Source organism: Mirounga leonina, unplaced genomic scaffold (genome assembly GCF_011800145.1).
Source record: "Mirounga leonina isolate KUSES-001 unplaced genomic scaffold, KU_Mleo_1.0 Mir_199, whole genome shotgun sequence".
Taxonomy (NCBI): Eukaryota; Metazoa; Chordata; class Mammalia; order Carnivora; family Phocidae; genus Mirounga; species Mirounga leonina.
The window spans coordinates 9,509,933-9,532,451 of NW_023270498.1; the positions used below are offsets into that span (position 1 = coordinate 9,509,933).

The window sequence follows — 22,519 nt, forward strand, 5'->3', positions numbered from 1 at the left end:
ATGGAACCAGAAAAGACCCCGAATCGCCAAGGAAATGTTGAAAAAGAAAACCAAAGCTGGGGGCATCACAATGCCTGACTTCAAGCTATATTACAAAGTTGTGATCATCAAGACAGCCTGGTACTGGCACAAAAACAGACACATAGATCAATGGAACAGAATAGAAAGCCCAGATACGGACCCTCAACACTATGGTCAACTAATCTTCGACAAAGCAGGAAAGAATGTCCAATAGAAAAAAGACAGTCTCTTCAAAAAATGGTGCTGGGAAAACTGGACAGCCACATGCAGAAGAATGAAACTGGACCATTCTTTTACACCACACACAAAAATAGACTCAAAATGGATAAAAGACCAAGGTGACACAGGAATCCATCAAAATCCTCAAGCAGAACGCAGGCAGCAACCTCTTTGACCTTGGCCAAAGCAAATTCTTGCAAGACAAGTCTCCAAAGGCAAAGGAAAGAAAAGCAAAAGTGAACTACTGGGGCTTCATCAAGATAAAAAGCTTCTGCACAGCAAAGGAGACAGTCAACAAAACAAAGAGGCAACCCACAGAATGAGAGAAGATATTTGCAAATGACATATCTGATAAAGGGTTAATATCCAAAATATATCAAGAATTTATAAAACTCAACACCCAAAAAACAAAGAATCCAGTCAAGAAATGGGCAGAAGACATGAACAGACACTTTCAAAAGAAGACACTGGAATGGCTAACAGACACATGAAAAAATGTTCCACATCACTTGCCATCAGGGAAATACAAATCAAAAGCACAATGAGATATCACCTTATACCAGTTAGAATGGCAAAAATTAACAAGACAAGAACAACAAATGTTGGTGAGGATGCAGAGAAAAGGGAACCCTCCTACACTGTTGGTGGGAATGCAAGCTGGTGCAGCCGCTCTGGAAAACAGTATGGAGGTTCCTCAAAAAGTTGAAAATAGAGCTACCCTATGACCCAGCAATTGCACTACTGGGTATTTACCCCAAAGATACAAATGTAGTGAAAAGAAGGGGCACCTGCACCCCAATGTTTATAGCAGCAATGTCCACAATAGCCAAACTATGCAAAGAGCCCAGATGTCCATCAACAGATGAATGGATAAAGAAGATGTGGTTTACACACACACACACACACACACGGATACAATGGAATATTACACAGCCATCAAAAAAAAAAATGAAATCTTGCCAGTTGCAACGATATGGATGAAACTAGAGGGTATTATGCTAAGCGAACTAAGTCAGTCAGAGACAATTATCATATGATCTTGCCGGTATGTGGAATTTAAGAAACAAAGCAGAGGATCATAGGGGAAGAGAGGAAAAAAGGAAACAAGACAAAATCAAAGAGGGAGACAAACCGTAAGAGCCTCTTAATCTCAAACTGAGGGGGAGGGCGGGGGGGGATGGGGAGCGAGGTGATGACACTGGGGAGGGTATGTGTTGTGGTGAGCGCTGTGTAATGTGTGAGACCGATGAATTACAGACCTGTACCACTGAAACAAATAATAACATTATATGTTTAAAAAAAAAAAAAAAAGAACATCCTAAAAGAAGCTGGAGAAAAAAAACACCTCACCTACAGAGAAAGACAAGAACTACATGCTGCTTCTCAGAAACCAAGCATGCACAAAGAGAGGAGGGTGAAATATTTAAAGCGTTGAGAGGCAGACACTACCAACCTAGATTTCTGTTCCCTGTGAAATGATCCCTCAAAAGTGAAGAAGTTCTTGGACAAACAAAAACCGAGGGCATTTGTTGCCATTACACTGTCTTGCAAGAAATGTTGAAAAGAAGTTCTTTAGAGACAAAGAAAATAATATAGGACAGACACCCAGGTCTACATAAAGAAAGGAAGAGCACCAAAGAAGGATTAAGTGAAGGTAAAATTAAAACTTTTTATTAATTCATGTAGCTGATAATAATTTGTTCAAAATAGTAACAGCAACAAATATTTAATTATGTATGTTTATGCATATGTATCTTATGTATTTATATGCTTATGTATGCTTACATATAAGTGAAGTAAATGACACAAAGCACAAGAAGAAATAGGAATATTTTGTTAAAGTACTCACACCCTATGAACTGGTATAGTTGTTATTTGAAAGTGGACCTTGATTAGCTGTAAATATATATTACAAACTCTAGGGCAACCACTAAAAAAGGTTAAAAAAGAAGTATAATCAATATGCTAAGAAAGGAGAGCAAATGGAATCATAAAATGCTCAAATTAAAACCAGAAAAAGAGTGGGAGACAAAAACAGGAACAAAGAACCAGAGCAACAAACAGAAAATAGCGACAAATATTAATCCAACGATATCACTTTGAACATTAAATTGTCTAAATGCATCAATTAAAAGATAAAGACTGTCACAGTGGATCAAAAAATAAGACCCAATTAGATGCTGTCTATAAGAATTCCACTTAAAATATAAAGACACATATAGATTAAAAGTAAATGGCTGGAGATAAATACGCCATGTTAGTATTTTAAGAAAGCAGAAGTAGCTATACTAATTTCAAGGGCATTACATAATAATGGGGTCCAATAACATTAACCCTTAACATGTATGTGCCTAACAAGAGCATCAAACTACATGAAGCATCTATCTACCCAATGGATCTACAAGGAGAGAAAGATGAACCCAATATCATAGTTGGAAATTTCGACACCCCGCTATCAGAAATGGACAGATCCGGCAGGCAGAAAAGCAGTAAGGACATAGCCGAACTCAACAATACCATCAGTCCACTGGATATCACTGACATCTACAGACTATTTAAATGACAGCAATACACAATCTTCTCAAGCTCACATGGAACATTCACCAAGACAGACCACATTCTGGGCCATAAAACATACTTCAACAAACTTAAAAGAACAGAAGTGATGCAATGTCTCCTCTGAGACCAAAATGGAATTTAAACTAGAAATCAACAACAAAAAGATAACTGGAAAAATCCCCAAATACTGGTGGCTAAAACTTTGGGGGTGGGAACCAGCAAAAGGCAGAGGAAAGGACAAGAAGGAGGAGCCGAAAGAGGAAGATATGCACAGGTTATGAGAAGGCCGAAGGATACAGAGAGAGGAGCCAGGAAGGGGAGGGCAATGGATTTCTAGAAACCAAGATGTCTAAAGTTCCATTTTCAGTTGTTTGCTTTGCTCTGCTATGTCAAACCTTTGGGAAAATGCCGCTGAAGTACAGGAAAAGGAGCAGTTTCAAGACCGCCATAAAAGGACACACATAAGGGACAGCAAAGTGACTCAAAAAGTAAGAGTGGGCTTGCTCCCATCTTTTGGACTCAGAGAAGCTGGTGTCTGGAGCTCCGAATCTGATCATAGAATTCAGAGGAAGTTAGGATTCAGAGAACATGTTCTGCCAACTTAGGAAAAAAATTGTTTTGAGATGAAAAGGGTAAAAGTAAACATAGGGAGCGTCTAGGGGGCTCAGTCGGTTAAGCATGTGACTCTTGATTCCAGCTCAGGTCATGATCTCAGGGTCGTGAGATGGAGCGCCACATGGGCTCTGTGCTGGGTGTGGAGGCTGTTTAAAATTCTCTCTCTCCCTCTACACAGCCCCCTCTCTCCCTCTGTAAAAAAAAAATAAAAATAAAAAATAAAATCATTTTGGAGGAACTTCAGGGGATAAGGCATGAGGCAAGTGCTGGACCACCATTCCGGGAGGGGAAAAGGGGATTCCAAATAGGAAGAACAACCTAATGTTTTTCATCCACTGTTTACAAGGATCAGAAAGTTTAACAAAACACTGGCGAGTGCGGAAAAACAGGTATATTCATACAATGCAAGAGGGAGAGAAAAATGGGCAACTTTTGTGGAGAGCAACTTGGAAACAACTTATGCAAATACTCTGTGGTCCAGTAAATCCATTTCTAAGAATGTGTCCTATAGAGATACACAATGAAAAGACTTAGGTTTATTGCAGCCTTACTTGTAAGAGCAGAAAATCGAAAATAACATATATATTGTTAATAGCTGGTTGGTTACGTACATTATGGTATGCCCTTACAATGAAATATTACACCACTATAGAAAAGAACAAGGAAGTTCTTTATATATTTAAATGGACAGATCTCCAAGATAGATTTTTGGGTGAGAAAAGCAAGACACAGATCAGTGTTAATTTGTGTGCTACACTTTGTGCCAAAGAAGGAGAGCAAAAAATATTTGTTGTATGTGTTTAGAATCTCTCCGAAAGCATCGCCAACAAACCAGTAACACTGTTTGCCTGGGAGCATAAGAAACAGAGTAGCTAGGAGGGAAGAGGACTTTTCAGGGTACATCTAATCTCCAAGCAGATTAGAACTCTACGGCTTGTGGACCCTTTGGCTTACTCCCATCTCCCTTCCCGGGGGTCCCTCTACAGTGCCCAAAATCTTCTGCTGCCCCACCCTGGGGACCTCCTGCCCCCGACTGCCCAGTCCACGGACCCCAGTCATTTGACTCGTCACACCTCCAGGCTACAACTGCTGCTTCCACTCATACTTTCTGGCCCAGCTGTAATCTGGTTTCCACTACCATGACTCTCTGCTTCATCACAAGCCATCTTTTCAAGGATAAATTCAAGGTCTTTTTCTCAGCTGCATTCTCCTGGACATCAGACATATTTAAAAGTTAATTGGACCTTCCCTCCTTTCTTATACTGAGGTTTACTTTTCACCTCATACTGAGGTTTTCTTTTCACACTTCACCGCTTTCCTTCTTCACCCTGCCCTCCGGATGTGCATATTTCCCAGGGCTCAATCCTCGTCCCTCTCTTCTTCTCTCTTCTCCACATTCCTGGAGTTTGGGGAGGGGGGAATCCCTTCATTCCTAAGGTTTCCATCACCACCTTTATGCTGAGGACTCCCAACATCCCGAGCTGTGAGCCATCCTTTCCTCCAAGCTCCAGTCCTAAGAAGAAATGCCAACTGGGCATTTCCAGTTTCCACCTGGCCAGCTCATTCTGACCTGGATCATCATCCTCTGTGCCAGGTGCCAATCACCTACGCCACCTGACTGGCTGTGCTCTGAATTTCTGGGCAAAGGCCAGTGGCTCCACGAATTCCGTAAGGGACCCAGCTTGAAATGCTTGAAATCCTGGAAGTCATTCATGTATTCAACGAAAGTCCTCTGAGATCAAAGGGCTAGCGGAGGCCGACAGTCCTTCTCCACACATGTACTCCAGCTAGCCTCTGAGTCACAGCAAGTTTTCCCTGAAATTTTCTGTCCTATGATTTCCTTCCTCTGCATTTTCACTAGCCCATCTAAATCCAGGATTGCATTACAAGATTACTGAACAGTTTCTGAACCATTGATTGTTTGACTGAATGTTGACTGCCATTTGGTGAGGACAAACAATGTATGAGGCATCAGACCAGGTGCTGTAGGTATACTATGATGAAGAAGACACAGACAGCTATATTTGATTTCAGAGAATGGAAGGCCACAAAAAAAGAGAGAAAGAGCAATGGGAATTAATGAGAGGAAGGTATCAATCACTTCCAGAAAGAAAGCCCTGAGAAATTTCACATAGCAGAAATGACATACGAACCGCATGGACAAGATTAGCTGAATATACACAAGAAGAGAGGCATTCACCAAGTCAGAGACATCAGGGCCTGCATGACCATTCTGCCCCCAATACCCCATGACTTGAGCAAGTTACTTAACCCTCATTTTCTTCATCTACAAAACAGATGCAATAATAGCATCTTGCTCATATTTGTCTTGTTAGGATTAAATTATGCACATCCTGGGAAACTGGGCAGCAGATTAACATTATGTTTTATCTTGAGAACGTAGTGCTGAGTGGAACAAATAAGAAAGAGAACAAGATGTGAACTGTAACACAATACCATTATTGAAATTAAAAGTATACTACACAGGGGTTGCCAGGGGCTCGGGGCTCGGGTGCCTGTGACAACAAAGGAGCAACGGAAGAAAGGAGTATTTTGGAGGGAGGGTCTAAACCCCAATTGTGGGAATGGTTAAACAAATTGATGCATGTGTTGTAGTTCACAGAACTCGTGCACCAAAAAACAAAAAAACAAACAAAAAAACAATTTCACCAAATGTAAATGTAAAGGGTATTTGTACAAAAACAATAACATATACTTTGGGGAATACATGAAAACAAAAAGGTAATCATTTAATCCGTTAGAATAGCTGTCTTTGGAAGGGTGAGAATGAGGATGAAGACGAGAAGGAATGAGAAAATAAATACAAGAGAGGAGCCCTGCACACACCAACAAGGACCACATGTCATGAGCAGGGGCTGAGGAGTACCTTCTAGGCCCCGCAAGAGGGAGAGAGAATGACCTAGAGGAGGGTAAGGAAAGGGAAGGAGAGGAGGTACAGGAAGTGATCAAGTGATGAGGAGGCAGAAAGTGAAGCAAGCAAAAGACAGATTTGGAAGGTACTATGGTCTCACCAGCAAATTCCGTGAGTACAAGTACCTTATCTATATATTTTTTTTTACCATTAAAGCCATAAAGCCAAGTCTAAAGTCTGGTACAGCGTACTGTTACATTTTAGTGACTAAATCAAGCAAATAGGATTTACAGCATGGAGTGTGGGAAAGGAGGGAAGAGGGTGTCAAGCTTCCAGGCCCCATACACAGATGGCGGTGGTGCCATTCCCTGAGAAGCCTATTTGGGGCAGGTGCAAAACAGCAGGTCCAGCTTGGGTGTTGGAATGAGCTGGAGCACCTGTGTAAGCTCTCAGTGAAGATGAGCAATCCAGGCTTCTCAATGTACAGACCTGGAGTTGAGGAGGAGGATCTGGTTGAACAAATCCATTTGGGACATTCCTAAGCATACGACTAACAAAAACTGGGGGATCAGATGAGCAGCCTCGGACAATGGGTAGGAGGAGAAGTATCCTGGGAAACACAAAGTTTTAAAAAGCAGGCAGAAGAGAAGCCTAAGAAAGACTCTGAGAAGAAGTGAGCAGAGAGATAGGCCGAAACCTTGGGATGGCGTGGGAACACTTGAAGAACATGGCCAATAGGGTCAAATGCTTCAAAAAGGAAGTTTCCACCAAATTTGGTGATATGGATGCTACTGGTGACTTTCAGTTGCAAGGTTTTGGTGGAACAGTGAGAACCAAGTCAGACTGCAATGGGGCTGACATAAAAGGGAAGTGAGAAAGTGGTCACATGCACTGAACAACGGGTGTTTAAGGCAGAAGAGAAGTGACAATAGTTAAAGGGGAACCCAAGGTCTAGGAATGTTTTCAAAGGTTGAGAGTAAAAAGCCATCAAAGAAGGAAGGGTCAAAATGATAGGAAAGAAGGGGTAACTGATGATTGATGGAGCTGTTACTGGGCCAGGCTGTATAAGCTTTCAATTAATGCAAAGTTTCTGATTTTTCTTCAGAACTCCTAAGACCATGAAAATTTGAGTGAGTCACAGGGGCCTTCACATAAGGGGTCAGAGGCACCGGAAAGTGCTTAAAAGAAGTCAGCCCTGAAGTGGGGAAGGCTAGGGGAGCAGTAAGTAGGGAGACTTACTTTTGACTTTTACCACTTTATGGCTTTTGAGCTTTGTACTCTGTATGTGTACAGACATTATTACAAAAATAATTTTTAAAAATTATTATTTAAGATGAATTTCAGTAAGAAAGAAGCCCGACTGCAGTAGGTTGAGAATGACTTTGGAGAGAGGAAAAAATGGAGAAGTTACCTATGCACATCTCTTTCAAGAAGCCTCCCTTTGAAAGACATGAGAAAAATAGGACGACGGTAGCTTGACAAAATGTCATGTGTTGTTTTGTTCGGAAGAAAGTAAGAACTAAAGCACTCTGAGGGGCGCCTGGGTGGCTCAGTTGGTTAAGGAGCCGACTCTTGTTTTCGGCTCAGGTCATGATCTCAGGGTCGTGGGATCAGGCCCCACGTCGGGCTCTGTGATCAATGGGGAGTCAGCTTGAGGATTCTCCCTCTGCCTCTGCCTCTCTCCCCACTTGTGCTCTCTCTCTAAAATAAATAAATAAATCTTAAAAAAAAGAAAAGCGTTTGGAGATATTAATCAGAAGAGTCAGGAGAAATGAGGTTAACAATGCAGCTGGTAAAGGAGATAATTAGGGAGAGGCAGGGTGAGGTCTGAAGAGGCAAGAGAATTGGCAATTCAGAGTATGGACAGGGATTTCTAGGGACACTGGATGAGATAGGTCCACTCCCCTTTCTTCTTCCTCTATCCAGCCCAAGCATAGAGGGGAAGCTGCTTCAGGGTGGGCCTGATTAGTCTAAGCCACTTGGCAAAATCTCGGCTCTTCTTAACCCAGTAATTAGTCCAGGAGTGGGCATGTGACACAATTCTTGCCAATAAGACCTAAGGAGGCATTAGGTGCGGTTTCAGTAAAAAAAAAAAAAAAAAAGAGGTTCCTACTTTTCTGAGAGAGCTGCAGGAAGCTCTCCTTCTCCTGCTCAAAGTGAATGAGGAAGCATGTAGTCCCAACTGTTGCTGGCAGCCATTCCATAACCATAAGGGGAAGTATCTCTAGGAGAAAGCTAACATTTGGATGAAGAGCAGAGAGACGAAACGATCCTGGATCATCAAGATCGCCGAGCCACTGGATCAGCCAGCCCTGAAGCCTGCCGTCAGTTTGGACTTCCAAGATAAAAAACACATTAAGTTGGGTTTTCCTATACTCACAGCCTGGAGCCCTCTCACTGATAAACATCCCTTTCACCGTGACAAGAGGAGTAAGACACATGGGAAGGCAGGAATTGAGAGAGAGATGATGTCTGATGGTTCTCATTTTTCTCTGTAAAGTAAAAAGTGGTCCAGACGCTAAGAGTGAGGAGGGAGCAGGGAGGCATGAGAAGGCTGGACCTGGCCATTCAGGGCAATGGGGAAGGGGGCTGCATGCAGCTCCGTGGAGGCCAGGCGGGCTGTGCTGAGCATGCATATGCGGGTCTGGAGACGTTTGCCAGCTGCAGATACATGAAGCTGTGCCACCCACCCAAGACCACTGTCCTGGGGTTGGCATGGTAGATCAACGGGACAAGAGGAAAAGCGGTTGGGGACATCAGAACAAGAGTGGTTGAAGAGATGGACCCCAGGGTTTGGCTGGACTTGGAGAGTAGAGGCAGGAAGGAGCTGATCAGTCAGGAAAAAACAAAAGGGCAAAGTGACTAGAAAACTCAGCAGATCAAAGAACAGGGACAGTAGAACTGAAAGCCCCTAGGAGACAATGCAGAGAAATGTCCTAATAAGCAGAGGTTAAGTCCCCAGAATAACACAAAGCAAGGCTCTAGGCCCAGCACCCCTACACCCTGCTGCCCACTCCAGCCCCAGCCCTTCAGTGTTGTTTCAGGATTAACTGCAATAGATAAATTCTAGTCTAACTGAAGCTGAACAGACACAGATAAGAACTTGGAAGGGCCGAATTCTTCCATTATCACCCAGAGTCACGTGCACATCGGCAGGTCGGAAGGGAAATGTTTTCAAGTTTGTGCCAATGTTTTTGAAAGTTCTGTAGGGAGAGAAGACACTCTGTGAAGGAGACATGAGGAACACTGCAAGAAAAGCATTCCTTAAACCAGCCCTTTTAAAGAACTCACCTCTGCATTCATCTTGATCTCCTACTTCTGTGGCTGTGAAGACAAAAGCAGAGGTCAGGACCCTGAAGACACCTGCCCCAGACTCCATGCAGACGCTCCCCTTTGCCATCCCACTTTCTCCCACACTCTTGTTTTTTTTAAAGATTTTATTTATTTTAGAGAGAAAAAGAGAGTGAGTGGGGGGAGGGAGAGAGAGGGAGAGAGAGAGACTCTCAAGCAGACTCAGCACTGAGTGCAGAGCCTACCGGGGAGCTTGATCCCACGACCCTGAGATCATGACCCAAGCCAAAACCAAGAGTCGGACGCTTAACCGACTGAGCCACCCAGGAGCCCCAGATCTGCCTTTCTTTTATGGAGACAAGCAAGGCAGCAGGAAATACATACTTCTTTTTTTTTCCTCCTAGCTGACTTTCCAGAGGACTTAAACGTATTATGTTAAAAGTACAGTTTACTCTGAATCCATAGCGTTAAGGAGGAGGAAAGAAGAAACAAACAGGTGAGTAGGAGTCAGAAGAAATGAGGAAAGAAAAAGGGAAGGGAAGGGAAGGAGAAACAGGAGAGAGAAGGAAAAGAAGTAAGAAACTAGTAGGGAATAATAGTGGTTCCACACTTTAATGTACTCCAAGGACTGCTTGTTGAAAATGCATATTTCTGGCTTCTACCCCCAGAGATTCTGATTCAGGAAGTCTACAAGGGAGGGGAGGCTGAGAATCTGCATTTTTAACAGGTGTCCAAAAGATCATGTGCACGTGGTCAGACAGCCAAACCTGGAAAAACACTAGAACTGAGAGTAAAACAGAGAGGCCCATAAAAATTAACTTTCTCATTCACTTTTCAGAGCTCTTAGAATTGCCACTTTATCTCAACTAAGACTCGGGCAGGCAATGGCAGGGTGACTGTGTGACTAGAAGTGACAGAGAAAGAATTAAAGCCTCTCCAGCCCTCCCACCCGAGTGGGATGTCCAGGAAGCCAATGCAGATGCTGCACAGAGCTGGATGAGAGGGAGGAGGGCCCTCCAAGTCCTCTGGGAAGGGAAGGCTGTGGTGGCTCGGTCCTTGGACCCATCCCTGCATTTGAGCTCATTCTCCTTCAAAATATAGAAAGGGCTGGACATAGTGATGATAACCATGAACAAGAACAATGAAACAAATAACACCCATTATTAAAAACAACAAACAGAAACAAAAAAAAATTGACCCTTGACAATCCTATGAACATCTGGGATGGTCATCTGGGCTGTGTGTTGAAAGTAACCCATTTTCAGTAATTCCCCTCCCTTCTTCTCTCCTCATTCCTCCTTTGTGCTTTGGGATTGGGTCTCATGACCTAACGTAGCAGGCACATGGGCTGTCTTTCCTTTAATAACCCAGGGCCTTTTCATGTTTCCTGAAAAATGTGAAAAGGGGAACTTGTAGAAGACAAACCTAAAAAGCAGGGAGTAACAAAGCGGGTAAGCTTTCCTCCCAGATCTCAGGGAGTCAGTATGGGTATGATGTCTTCTCATGCATAAAATATCTTGGAAGGAAAACCAAGACACTGACAGCAAAGCCAGGGGGAAAAGCTAGAACTAAGCAAGGACGTGTGTTAAGTAGCAGCCTGGACCACAGTGGGGCCCCAGAGAACACACCCTGGTAGCTCTCCCATGCAGATGCCCTACCCAAAACTCTACTGTGTTTTACTCATATTTTTAAGAATTTTGATTAAGCCTCCCTTAGAGCTTACATGTGGGTGGGAAAGTCAGATAACAAAATGCACAGATATGAGGAGGTTAGTTACAGTTGTGAGCCTACTTATATCAACTACTTTGTATTAACGTGAATCCACAGACCCTTGGCAAAAGAGCTAACGCTAATTCTATTTTACAGACAAGGCACCTGAAGTTCAGTGTGGATACAAGCATTTGGTCTCACAATCTAGGCCCTGTAGCACTGCATGGTAATTTTCAGACTTTGTGGTTCTAGAGCCAAACTCCAGAGTACTCCAGAGACCTTTACAGATCCCGTCTTACACTCCCTCAGACAACTACTATGACAAACAGAACTGGTGTTGGCCCTGCATCAGTCATGGGCGAGCCAAGGGATCATGTCCAAACAGGTTCCTCGTCTGTAGGCTGAGTGAGTGGGCTTCATCCCTAAGGTCTGTTCCTGCTCTAACAGGCTCTCTGATTCCCACAAAATGAAATTCAGGCGACTTTTAAAACAAGTAGAACAATGCTGAACCTCACTTATGATCACAGAATGCAAATTATTATTTCACAAAGGTGCTCTATCAGACTGCCAGAGATCAAAATGTTTGCCACGGTGCAGTGGGGAAAGGGTGGGGAAGAATACACTCTCTGACATTACTGGGGGACTACAGATGGGTATCAGCTCTGTAAGAGGGCAGTATGCAACATCTATTACAATTCCAAATGCACACAACCCCTGACCTAGCAATTCTACTGCTTCTAATCTGTTTCCAGCGCCCAAATCACATTCAAAAGAAATCATTAAATTGCCGAGTCCTTTGTCCTTGCAGAAACATTGCTACTACTTGCCTTTCCTTTCAAATGAGAACTTCCAGGAAAGTTTTCCTATGAAAAATGTCTACAAAACATTGTTTATAAACCTTACTGCTTTCCCACAGAATCTGGGAAAGCAAAACAAAGAATGATGTGGAGAAATGCACATGTGGGAGACAGAATCCCGCTTAGAAATCCTAGCTCATTAGGCATCAGTAGTCTACTACCTAGGATGAATTACACTCTCATGTATAAAGCACATTCAACTGGGGTATCCTGGCCAGATCCTAAACCGGGGTATCCTTCCCATGCTCTCTCCCTTCCAGCTTTCAATTCCTCTTATAATAAGATGGCACAGCCAAGAGGCACAACCCCAGACCAGGCGGGATCTGGCTCTGCCTTTCCATTCTCTCCCTGCTCATCACCCAGTTCTCTTCCTCCCCACTGGCCTGCCAAGACGAGTTAAAGTTTGAAAAGAATCCAGGGAGAATTTTATTCTATATTTTAATATATTCTTAAATATCTAAGACCTAATCCTATAGCAAGAAGATTTAGGTCTGTTCATTTGTTTACTTCAAGGGTTTAATATTTAACTGGTCAAACACTAAAAGCCTTTAAGTTTCTGACTGTCGGTATTATGTTTAGAAACAGGTATAGACACATTTTTATTTCCTTTTAGATTTTTAACTTTTTAATTTATTTTTGTATTTTAATCCATCTAGGCTGTATTTTGGTGTATGGCATGCGGTAAGACTCTACCTGTACTTTTCCCCCAAATAGCTGAGTTGTTCCCAAATAATTAATGGACTATTTCATCATTTCCCCCAATGACTTGTACATAAGATCTTATGAATATGGTTATTCTTTTTTTCACTTTTTCTGCTGTCATTGACCTTTATTCCCATGCCTATAATATACTGTTTACATGACTATGACTTAATACGTTTTGTTATCTGATAGTTCAAGTTCTCTCATTAACTTGTGCAGTACTCCTATCTATTCTTGCTTGCTCGAACTTTCAGATTAATTTTAGAACATCTTTGTCAAGTAAAAAAACCCAAAAAAACAAAACAGAACAGTTCTACTGAGACTGTGCCTGTAACTGTATCAAACTTATAAATTAAATTAATGTGAATTAATAGGTCTCTCCATCCAGAAATATATGGTATGTCTAGGAGCAAGCACTTAAAAAAAATACAAAACAGAAGAATCTTGAGTTAGTTCCTGAATTACCAAATAATGACAAACGATAGTTCAGGCTGCAGTGGTCCACTAGACAGCTAAAGAAAAAAAGCCAAGACTTTTGCATAAAAAACCTGCTTAAAGCAATTTGAGGTAGGTTTCTCCTTTCCCCACATCTACTGTAGCAGGTCTACTAAACAGTGCTGGAGTTTGAGCTTTGACCCCAAAATGTGATGCACTCAGACAAGCTATCACTCTGGGGGATACCAGTCTGCCTGTGGCTCAAGAACAGAATTCTATACCTGACATGAGCACCCACTGCCAGTCTGACCAAGGCCAAGGTACGGGTGTTGGTTTCTGCACCACAAAAAAAGGAGAGGGGCAAATGAACTTAGGCATACTTAGATGACCTCTCTTTCGGTGCTGACATGCTGTAATTCTAACCCACTTCTATTTTTTTGTTCTCCTTTGGCTTAGCTTCCTCAGTGTTTGTCTTGGTTAACTGGAGGTTATTAACTTCTTTTCTGGTTCTCTCAAAGGCACAGACGCATGTAAACTGGGACAAGGCTCCAGTTATCAGAGCCAGGGAAGCAGCTGCCATTGACATTAAAACACACAAAAGGGCTGAAGAGGTAAAGCTTTCCTGGACACTCTCTCCAAACCTAAGCCACTCTTCCTCTCCCCACCTTCTTGCCACTCCTACCTGCTCTATGTTTGTCCTATTCCTCCTTATCACCATTTCGAAACCATCTACCTTTTCTTGAAAGTACCATTTTTCAAAATTGTCGTCATGATGTTGACTAGTATAAATAGATGATTTGTGGTGGCTTTTTTTCTTTTTTTTTAAGATTTTGTTTTTAAGTAATCTCTACGGGGGCTCCGGCTCCCAATCCCAAGATCAAGAGTCGAGTGCTCCACTGACTGAGCCAGCCAGGCGCCCTTATTTGCGGTTTTCTACGATCTGTAATTCTGTTTTCTATTGGAATGGATGATAAAGCACTAATTATTGGGAAAAAAAGTGATCTTGATAGATATAAAAGGAAAAACTGAGGTAACAGGAGTCAAAATACTCTTATTAAGGAATAAACGTCTAGTGTACTGAAATTTATGAGGGTCTGTCCTGTTTTTTTAAAGTGACTTAATTAATTCAAATAATTGCAAATAATGTGCAACTCAGTTTCAAAATTGGGTTGAGATCAGGATATTCTGGGGCCCATAGGTGTTGTTAGACACTGATCCCCCAGAAAGATAGGAATGTTGGTTCCCTGTTACCGAAAGGCCAGTTCTTCCTGCTGGAGACAGCTACAGGATCCCAGGACCTGCAGAGCATAACTGACAAGTGGGGGAGGGCAAGCGAATGCAAACCTTCCACACAGGCGGAACATGTAGCACTAACTTTTGTTTCTAACCTTTTAAAAGCTCTTACAAACAGACAGCAAAGTGGTGGTTGCCAGAGGGGAGGTGGGGAGAAGCCTCTAGCATGCTTTACTTTCCAAATGACCAGAACTATGTAACTAACCAAGTTTACCTTCCTAGAAACAAATCTGAGACCCAACTAGAGATCTGCACTGTCCTGTAAGGTAGCCACTAGACAGATATGGCTACGAATATGTTAGTTAATTAAATATAGGGCATTTCCATTATCACAGGAAGGTCTACTGGATAGTACTGACATACTTACTCTTTTTTTTTTTTTTGCCCGGACTTATTTTCTGTTCTTACACTGTCTCTGCTCCCAGTATCTATATACATACACATATATATATTTATATTTATATTTATTTCTGACCATGCTATGCGATTTTGTTGTGAACTGCCTTAATTCCTTTGTCGAACGATTCAGGGTATCAGGACTTGGAAAGATCTGTGTATATATTTAACCGTGTTGCTGCTGGGAGCTCAGCCTTAGTTTTTTAGGGCGCACTTAACCCATTTAACCCTCACAGGGGTCTATGAAATACCTCTACTTTCCAGTTTCCCAAGAGGAAAGCGCGGCCAGGAGAGGCGTAGGGGCTTGCGCAGGACCTGTACTCGAGGCGCAGAACCCCGGCCCCGCACGGCTCGCGTGGAGCGAGCTGTCAGCACACGTTCGAGCTGCCGCGACAGAACCACCGGCTCAGCCCCAGCCCCTTGGACTACGCCGTGCGCGTACACAGCACCGGCCGACTTACGCCTACATTACAACTGAAACCATACACACTTTTAAAATAAAATACACATTTACTTTTTTAAACAGTCTGTGTTTTGCTTATTTGAGGAAGCCCCTTCCAGGGAGAGCTCGCCGCGATCCCGGCCAGCCAAGCCCCGGGGCTGCCTGCTCCCCCTCCGGGCCCAGCGGAGCGAGGCAGCAGGCGCCCAGGCGGAGGCCGGGGGTTCGGCCCTGGGCCCGAGGCCGCAGGGCGGGGCCCGGCCTCCCGCGGGCCACGTTTTCCAAGCTCCTGCCCAAAGGTTTTAAAAAAGCTGGCCGCGACCCCCGTTCACGCCCGCGCCGCCCGCCTTACCTGCCGCTGGCTACAAAGCTCGAGCTCCCCGCGCAGTCGCCGTGCGGCCGCCTGGCCTGCCGCCTAGCCTGCCGCTGAGGCGGGCGCCGGCTCCGATTGGCCGAGGCGCGCGGGGGCGGGGGGAGCGCCCGGGGGAGGGGAGGGGAGGGGCCCTGCTCCAGGCCGCTGGTGGGAGAGCCCCGCCCCAGCCTCCAGCGCTGGCTGCGAACCGACCGACGGACGAGGGACGCAGCGGGAGGAGGAGAAGACCGTAGGCCGCCCTGTTCCAGACCTGTGAGGCCTCCGCGCGGGGGGGGGGGGGGGGGGGGGGGGGGGGCTACCGTGTGCTCCGCCCCTTTTCTGGGCAGCACCCCCACCGCGAGAGTCCGCTCGGTCCTTTTTGGGTCCAGGTTAAAGAGGCAGCAAAGCATTTTTTGTTTTTTTTTTCTTTTTCTGTCGGTGTGGTAACATACACATAACGTAAAAGTTACCGTCTTAATAATTTTAAGTGCACAGGTCAGGGATATCAAGTACATTCGCACTGTTGTGCCGTGATCACCACCATCCCTCCCCTGTGTTCGTTTTGTGAAACTCAAACTCTCTACTCATTAAACAATGACTCCCCCTTATGCCCTGGCAAAGTATGCTTTTTTCTTTATGATTCCATTGCTCTTAAGAACCTCCTGTAAGTGGAATCATACAGGATCTGTCTTTTAGTGACTGGCTAATTTCATTTAGCATAAGGTCCTCAAAGTTCATCCGTAAAGCCTTATTGCAGAATTTCTTCCCTTTTTAAGGCTAAACATTTAAGTCTTGTCCATTCATCCAATTGATGGGACACTTGAGTTGCTTTCACAGTTTAGCTATTGTGAATAATATTGCTATGAAAAGGGGTGTACAAATACCTGAGACCCCGCTTTCGATTTTTTTATTTATATCGAAAAAATATATAAGTGTATATATATATATATGAAGTATATACCCAGAATTGGAATTGTTGGATCATATGGCAACCCTATTTTAAATTATTTGAGGAACCACCCTACTGTTTTCCATAATGACTCTACCATTTTACATTTCCACCAATAATGTACAAGGGTTCCCATTTCTCCACATCCTCACACTCATTTTCTGTTTTCTTGATGGTAACCGTCCTAATGGGTATGAGATTGTATCTCATTATAGTTTTAATTTGCATTTCTCTAATAATATTGAACAACCTTTGGTGAGCATGTTGGCCATTTGTATCTCTTCTTTGGAGAAATATCCAAGTCATTTTGAGTCAGGTTGGTTGGTGTTGAGTTTCGGGAGTTTTCTATCTATTCTGGATATTAATCCTCTATTAGATATGTGATTTGCAAATATTTTCTCCCATTCTGTGAGTTGCCTTTTTACTCTGATGATAGTGTCTTCTGATACAAAATATTTTAAAATTTTCATGGAGTCGATTTCTCTAATTTTCCTTTTGTTACCTGTGCCTTTAATGTTATATCAGAAATCATTGCCGGGGCACCTGGGTGGCTCAATCGTTAAGCGTCTGTCTTTGGCTCAGGTCATGATTTCAGGGTCCTGGGATCGAGCCCCGCATAGGGCTCCCTGCTCAGCGGGGAGCCTGCTTCCCCCTCTGCAGCTCCCCCCATTTGTGTTCCCTCTCTTGCTGTGTCTCTCTCTGTCAAATAAATAAAATCTTTAAAAATAAATAAATAAATAATAAAAATAAAAATAAATAAAATTAAAAAAAAGAAATCATTGCCAAATCTGATATCACAAAAATTTGTCCTATTTTCTTCCAGAAATTTTATTGTTTTAGGTCTTATTTTGGTCCTTGACCCATTTTGAGTTAATGTGGATATCCAGTTTTCCCAGCACCATTTGTTGAACAGACTGTCCTTTCCCCATTGAATGGACTTGACATTCTTGTCAAAAATCATTTGACTATACATGTGAGGGTTTATTTCTGCGGTCCCTATTTTATTACCTTAGTCGATATATCTGTCTTTTTGCCAGTACCACGCTGTTTTGATTGCCTATAGCTTTGTAATCAATTTTGAAATCAGGAAGTATGAGTCCCCCTCCTCTCTTGTTCTTTTTCAAGATCGATTTGGCAATTCATGGTCCCTTGATATTCCATGAATTTTAGGATGAGTTTTGCTATTTCTGCAAAAAAAAAAAAGTCATTGGAATTTTTGTTGGGACCAAATTGAATCTATATATTAGTTTGGGTGGTATTGACACTATAATGAGATTAAGTCTTCTAATAATACATGAACATGGGATGCATTTCCATTTATTTATGTCTTCTTTAATTTCTTTCAGCAAGGTTTTATAGTTTTCATTGTGCAAGTTTTTCACCTCCTTAGTTAATTTCTAAGTATTTTATTCTATTTAATGCTGTTGTAAAATTATTTTTGTCATTCTTTTTGGATTATTCATTGTTAGTGTATAGAAATGCAAGTGATTTTTGTGTGTTGACTTTATCCTGCTACCTTCCTGAATTCACTTATTAGTTCTAATAGTTTTCTGTAGGGTTTTTCAATTTTCTACATATTAGATCATATCATCCACGAACAGAGATAATTTTACTTCTTCTTTTCCAATTTGGGTTTTTATTTCTTTTTCTTGTCTAAATGCATTGGCTACCACATTGGGCTCTGTGTTGTGTGTAGGGTCTGCTTGGGATTCTCTCTCTTCCTCTGCTTCTCTCTCTAATTTTTAAAAAACTAAAAAAATAAATAAAAAAATAAAAATAAATGCATTGGCTAGATCTTCCAGTACTATGTTGAATAGAAGTGGTGAAAGTGGGCATCTTTGCCTTGCTCCTGATCTTACAGGAAAAGCTTTCAGCCTTTCACCATTGAGTATGTTTTGCTGTGTTTTCGTATCTGACCTTTACGATGATGAGGTAGTTTCCTTCTATTCCCAGTTTTTATCATGAAAGGGTGTTGAATTTTGTCAAATGCTTTTCCTATATCAATTGAAGTGATCGTGTAGTTTTTTTTCCCTTGAGTCTCTTGATGTGGTACATTAAATTTATCAGTTTTCATACTGAACCATCCTACTTGGTCATGGTGTATATCCTTTTCAATATGCTGCTGAATTCTGTTTCCTAGTGCTTTGGTGAGTATTTTTTCATCAAGGCTAATAAGGGATATTCACCTGTATTTTCCTTTCTTATAGTGTCTATGTGTGGCTTTGGTATCAGGGTAATATAGGCCTCATAGAATGAATCAGGAAGCAGTCCCTCCTCTTCAATTTTTTGAAAAATTTGAGGATGGGTACTAGTTCTCTTTTAATGTTTGGTAGAATTCACCAAGTGAAGCCAGCAAGTCCAAGGTTTTTCTTTCTGTGGGGATTTTTGATTACTGATTCAATCTCCTTACTAGTTATACAGATCTCTCCAGATTTTCTATTTCTCCATGATTTAGTCTTATTAGCTTTTGTGTTTCTAAGAAAATGTCCATTTCATCTAGGTTATCCAATTTGTTAGTGTACAACTGTTCTTAGTATTCTCTTATAGTCCTTTTTATTTCTGCAGAATAGATAGTAATGTCTCTACTTTCATTTCTGATTTTAGTAATTTGAGTCTTTTTATTTATTTTTTTTCCTTAGTTCATCTAGCTAAAGGTTTGTCATTTTTGCTGATGTTTTCAAAGAATAAACTTTTGGTATCATCCATTTTCTCTATTATTTTTCTCTTCTCTCATTTATTTCTGCTCTAATCTTTTATTATTTCCTTCTTTCTGCTAGCTTTGAGTTTAGTTTGTTGTTCTTTTCTAGTTGCTTAGGTTGTAAAGTTAGGTTGTTGACTTGGAATCTTTTTTATTTTTATTTATTTTTTATTTATTTATGAGAGAGAGAGCACGCAAGCAGAATAAGCAGGGAATTGGCAGGTGAAGGAAAGGGAGAAGCAGGCTCCCTGCTGAGCAGGGAGCCAGACGTGGGGCTCAATCCCTCGATCCTGGGATCATGACCTGAGCCAAAGGCAGATGCTTAATGAACTGAGCCACCCAGGCACCTTTCCTTCTTTTTTTAAATATAGTGTTTTTAGCTATAAATTTCCACCTTAGTACCATTTTTACTGTGTACCATAAATGTTGTGGGGTTTTTTTTTTTTCCATTAATCTTTAAGTACTTTCTAATTCCCCTTGTATTTTCTTCTTTAATCTACCGGGTATTTAAAACATGCATTGTTTAATTTCCACAATTTTGTGAATATTCCAGTTTTGTTTTTGTTATTGACTTCTAATTTCATCCCATTGTGGTCAGAGAAGATACTCTGTATGATATCTATCCTTTTAAATATATTGAGACTTAATTTGTGACCTAACATGGTCTGGAAAATGTCCAATGTGCACCCGAGAAGAATGTGGAATCTGTTATTGTTGAGTTGAGTATTCTGTGTATGCCTATTAGATCTAGTTGGTTATTGTGTTCTTTCATGGTTCACTATGAAAACTATCTATTCTGCAGAAATAAAAAGGACTATAAGAGAATACTAAGAACAATTGTACACTAACAAATTGGATAACCTAGATGAAAATGAAATCCTCTGTTTCATTATTTATATTCTGTCTGGTTGTCCTATCCATTATTGTGAGTGGGGTATCACAGTCTTCAACTATTATTGTAGAATTGTCTGTTTTTCCCCTTCAATTCTGTCAGTTTTTGCTCCATATATTTTGATGGTCTGTCACTAGGTACATGAATGTTTATAATTATTATTTATTCTTGGTGTATTGAAACTTTCATTAATATATAATGTCCATCTCTGCCTCTTGTTAACTCTTCTGTTTTAAAGTCTATTTTGTCTGATATTATTACAGCTACCTCTGCTTTCTTTTGATTACTATTTGCATGGAGTATCTTTTTTCCATCCATTTACTTTTGACCCGTTTGTGTCTTTGGTTCTCTTCTGAGTCTCTTGTAGAAAGCATATGTTTTTATCCATTCTGCTAATCTCTGTCTTTTGATTGGAGAGCTTAATCCATTTACATTTAAAGTAATTACTGATCAGGAGGGACTTAACTTCACTTACTATTTGTTTTCTACATGCCCAATAGCTTTTTTTGGTCCCTCATTTCCTATAACTACCTTCTTTTTTTAGTTGACTTTTTGTAGTGAAATGTTCAAATTCCATTCTCATTTCTTTTGTGTGTATTCTATAGCTATTTTCTTTGTAGTTGCCATGGGAATTACATTTAACACCCTAAAATTATAACACTGTAATTTGAATTTCTATCAGTTTAACTTCAATAACATACAAAAGCTATTCTCCTTTACAGTTCTGTCCCCCCTTCCTTCTGGTTGCTGATGTCACAAAATTATTTCTTTATACTTTGTGTGCCCTAAAACATAAACTAATGATTTTTAAAATGCATCAGTCTCTTATTGTCTAGAAAATATGACTTAGACTTACAAACCAATGTTAGAGTAATACTAACTTTTACAGTAGTAATAACTTTCTTTAAATATATAAGTCTCTTAAATCATGTAGAAAACAAAGTGCAATTACAACCCATTTTTACAATAATAGTAACTTCTATAATTTTGCATATATTTACCTTTATTGAGATCTGAATTTCTCTCTATGGCTTCAAGTTACTATCCAGTGTCCGTCCTTTCATTTCACTTCGCAGGACTCCCTTAACCATTTCTTGCCAAGTTTGTCTGGTGGTTACAAACTCCCCCAGGTTTTGTTTATATGGAAAAATATTAATTCTTCTCTCATTTTTTTTCTCTCTCACTTTTGAAGGACGATTTTGTCAGTATTCTTGGTTGAGTTTTTTTTTTTTTTTTCCTTTTAGCATTTTGAATATAGCCACCTACTACCTTATGGCTTCCAAAGTTCTTGATGAGAAATCTGCTGATAATTTTATTGAGGATTCCTTGTATATGAAGCTTCACTTCTATCTTGCTTCTTTCAAGATTCTCTTATTGTCTTTGCCTTTTGAAAGTTTGATTACAATGCTTCTTGCTGTGGGTCTCTTTGAGTTCATCATACTTAGAGTTCACTGAGTTTCTTGGAAATTTATATTTATGTCTTTCATCAAATTTGGGAAGTTTTCAGCCAGAATTTCTTCAAATATTCCCTCTGCCCCTTTCTCTAGTCTCCTTCTGGGACTTCCTCATTGCATATATTGTTCTGTTTAATCCATTAGGTTTTGTTCACTTTTCTTCAATGTTTTTTTCTGTTTCTCATCCTCATTATTTTCATTGTCCTATTTTCAAGTTTGCTAATTCTTTCTTCTGTTTGCTCAAGTCTGTCTTTGAATCCCTCTAGTGAATTTTCCATTTCAGTTATTGTAGTTTTCAGCTCTAGAATTTCTTCTTGGTTTCTTTTTAGGTTTTCTGTCTCTTTAGTGGTGTTTCCATTTTGTTCACATATCATTTTATTTACTTTATCTACATCTTCCTTTAGTTCTCTGAACATATTTAAGACAATTGTTTTAAAGATTTTTCTAGTATATCTACTTTTTCAAGGACAATTTCTGTTATATTTTTCCCTCTGAATGAGCCATACTTTCCAATTTCTTTGTATGCCTTATGATTTTTTTTGTGTGCAACACTGATCATTTGAATCTAATAGTGTGGTAATGCTGGAAATCAGATCCTCCCCCTTCCCCAGGGTTTGCTGATTTTAGTTATTTTTATTATTTTTAAAATTTTTGTAGGTTGCTTTGTGGTCAGGATTAGGATGAGGTGTAAATTTAAGGTCTTCTCAGGTCTTTTTTGAGGCTTTTCATAGAAATGTGCAACCACTTTCTAATTTTCCCATAGAC

The 22,519-nt window shown here is 41.0% G+C and overlaps 1 protein-coding gene across 1 annotated transcript in view; it reads right to left on the reverse strand.

Annotated features, from left to right (window-relative positions):
• The window catches only part of BLVRA (biliverdin reductase A), a 60,399-nt gene extending 44,554 nt beyond the window's left edge, over positions 1-15,845 (reverse strand). Inside the window, exons 1-2 of the mRNA XM_035026498.1 lie at positions 15,762-15,845; positions 9,578-9,610 (exon numbers count right to left, since the gene is read on the reverse strand). Of these exons, the coding sequence (XP_034882389.1) occupies positions 9,578-9,589 (12 nt within the window). The 5' untranslated portion in view covers positions 9,590-9,610; positions 15,762-15,845. The remainder of the gene's footprint in view (positions 1-9,577; positions 9,611-15,761) is intronic.
• Between the last annotated feature and the right edge of the window lie 6,674 nt (positions 15,846-22,519).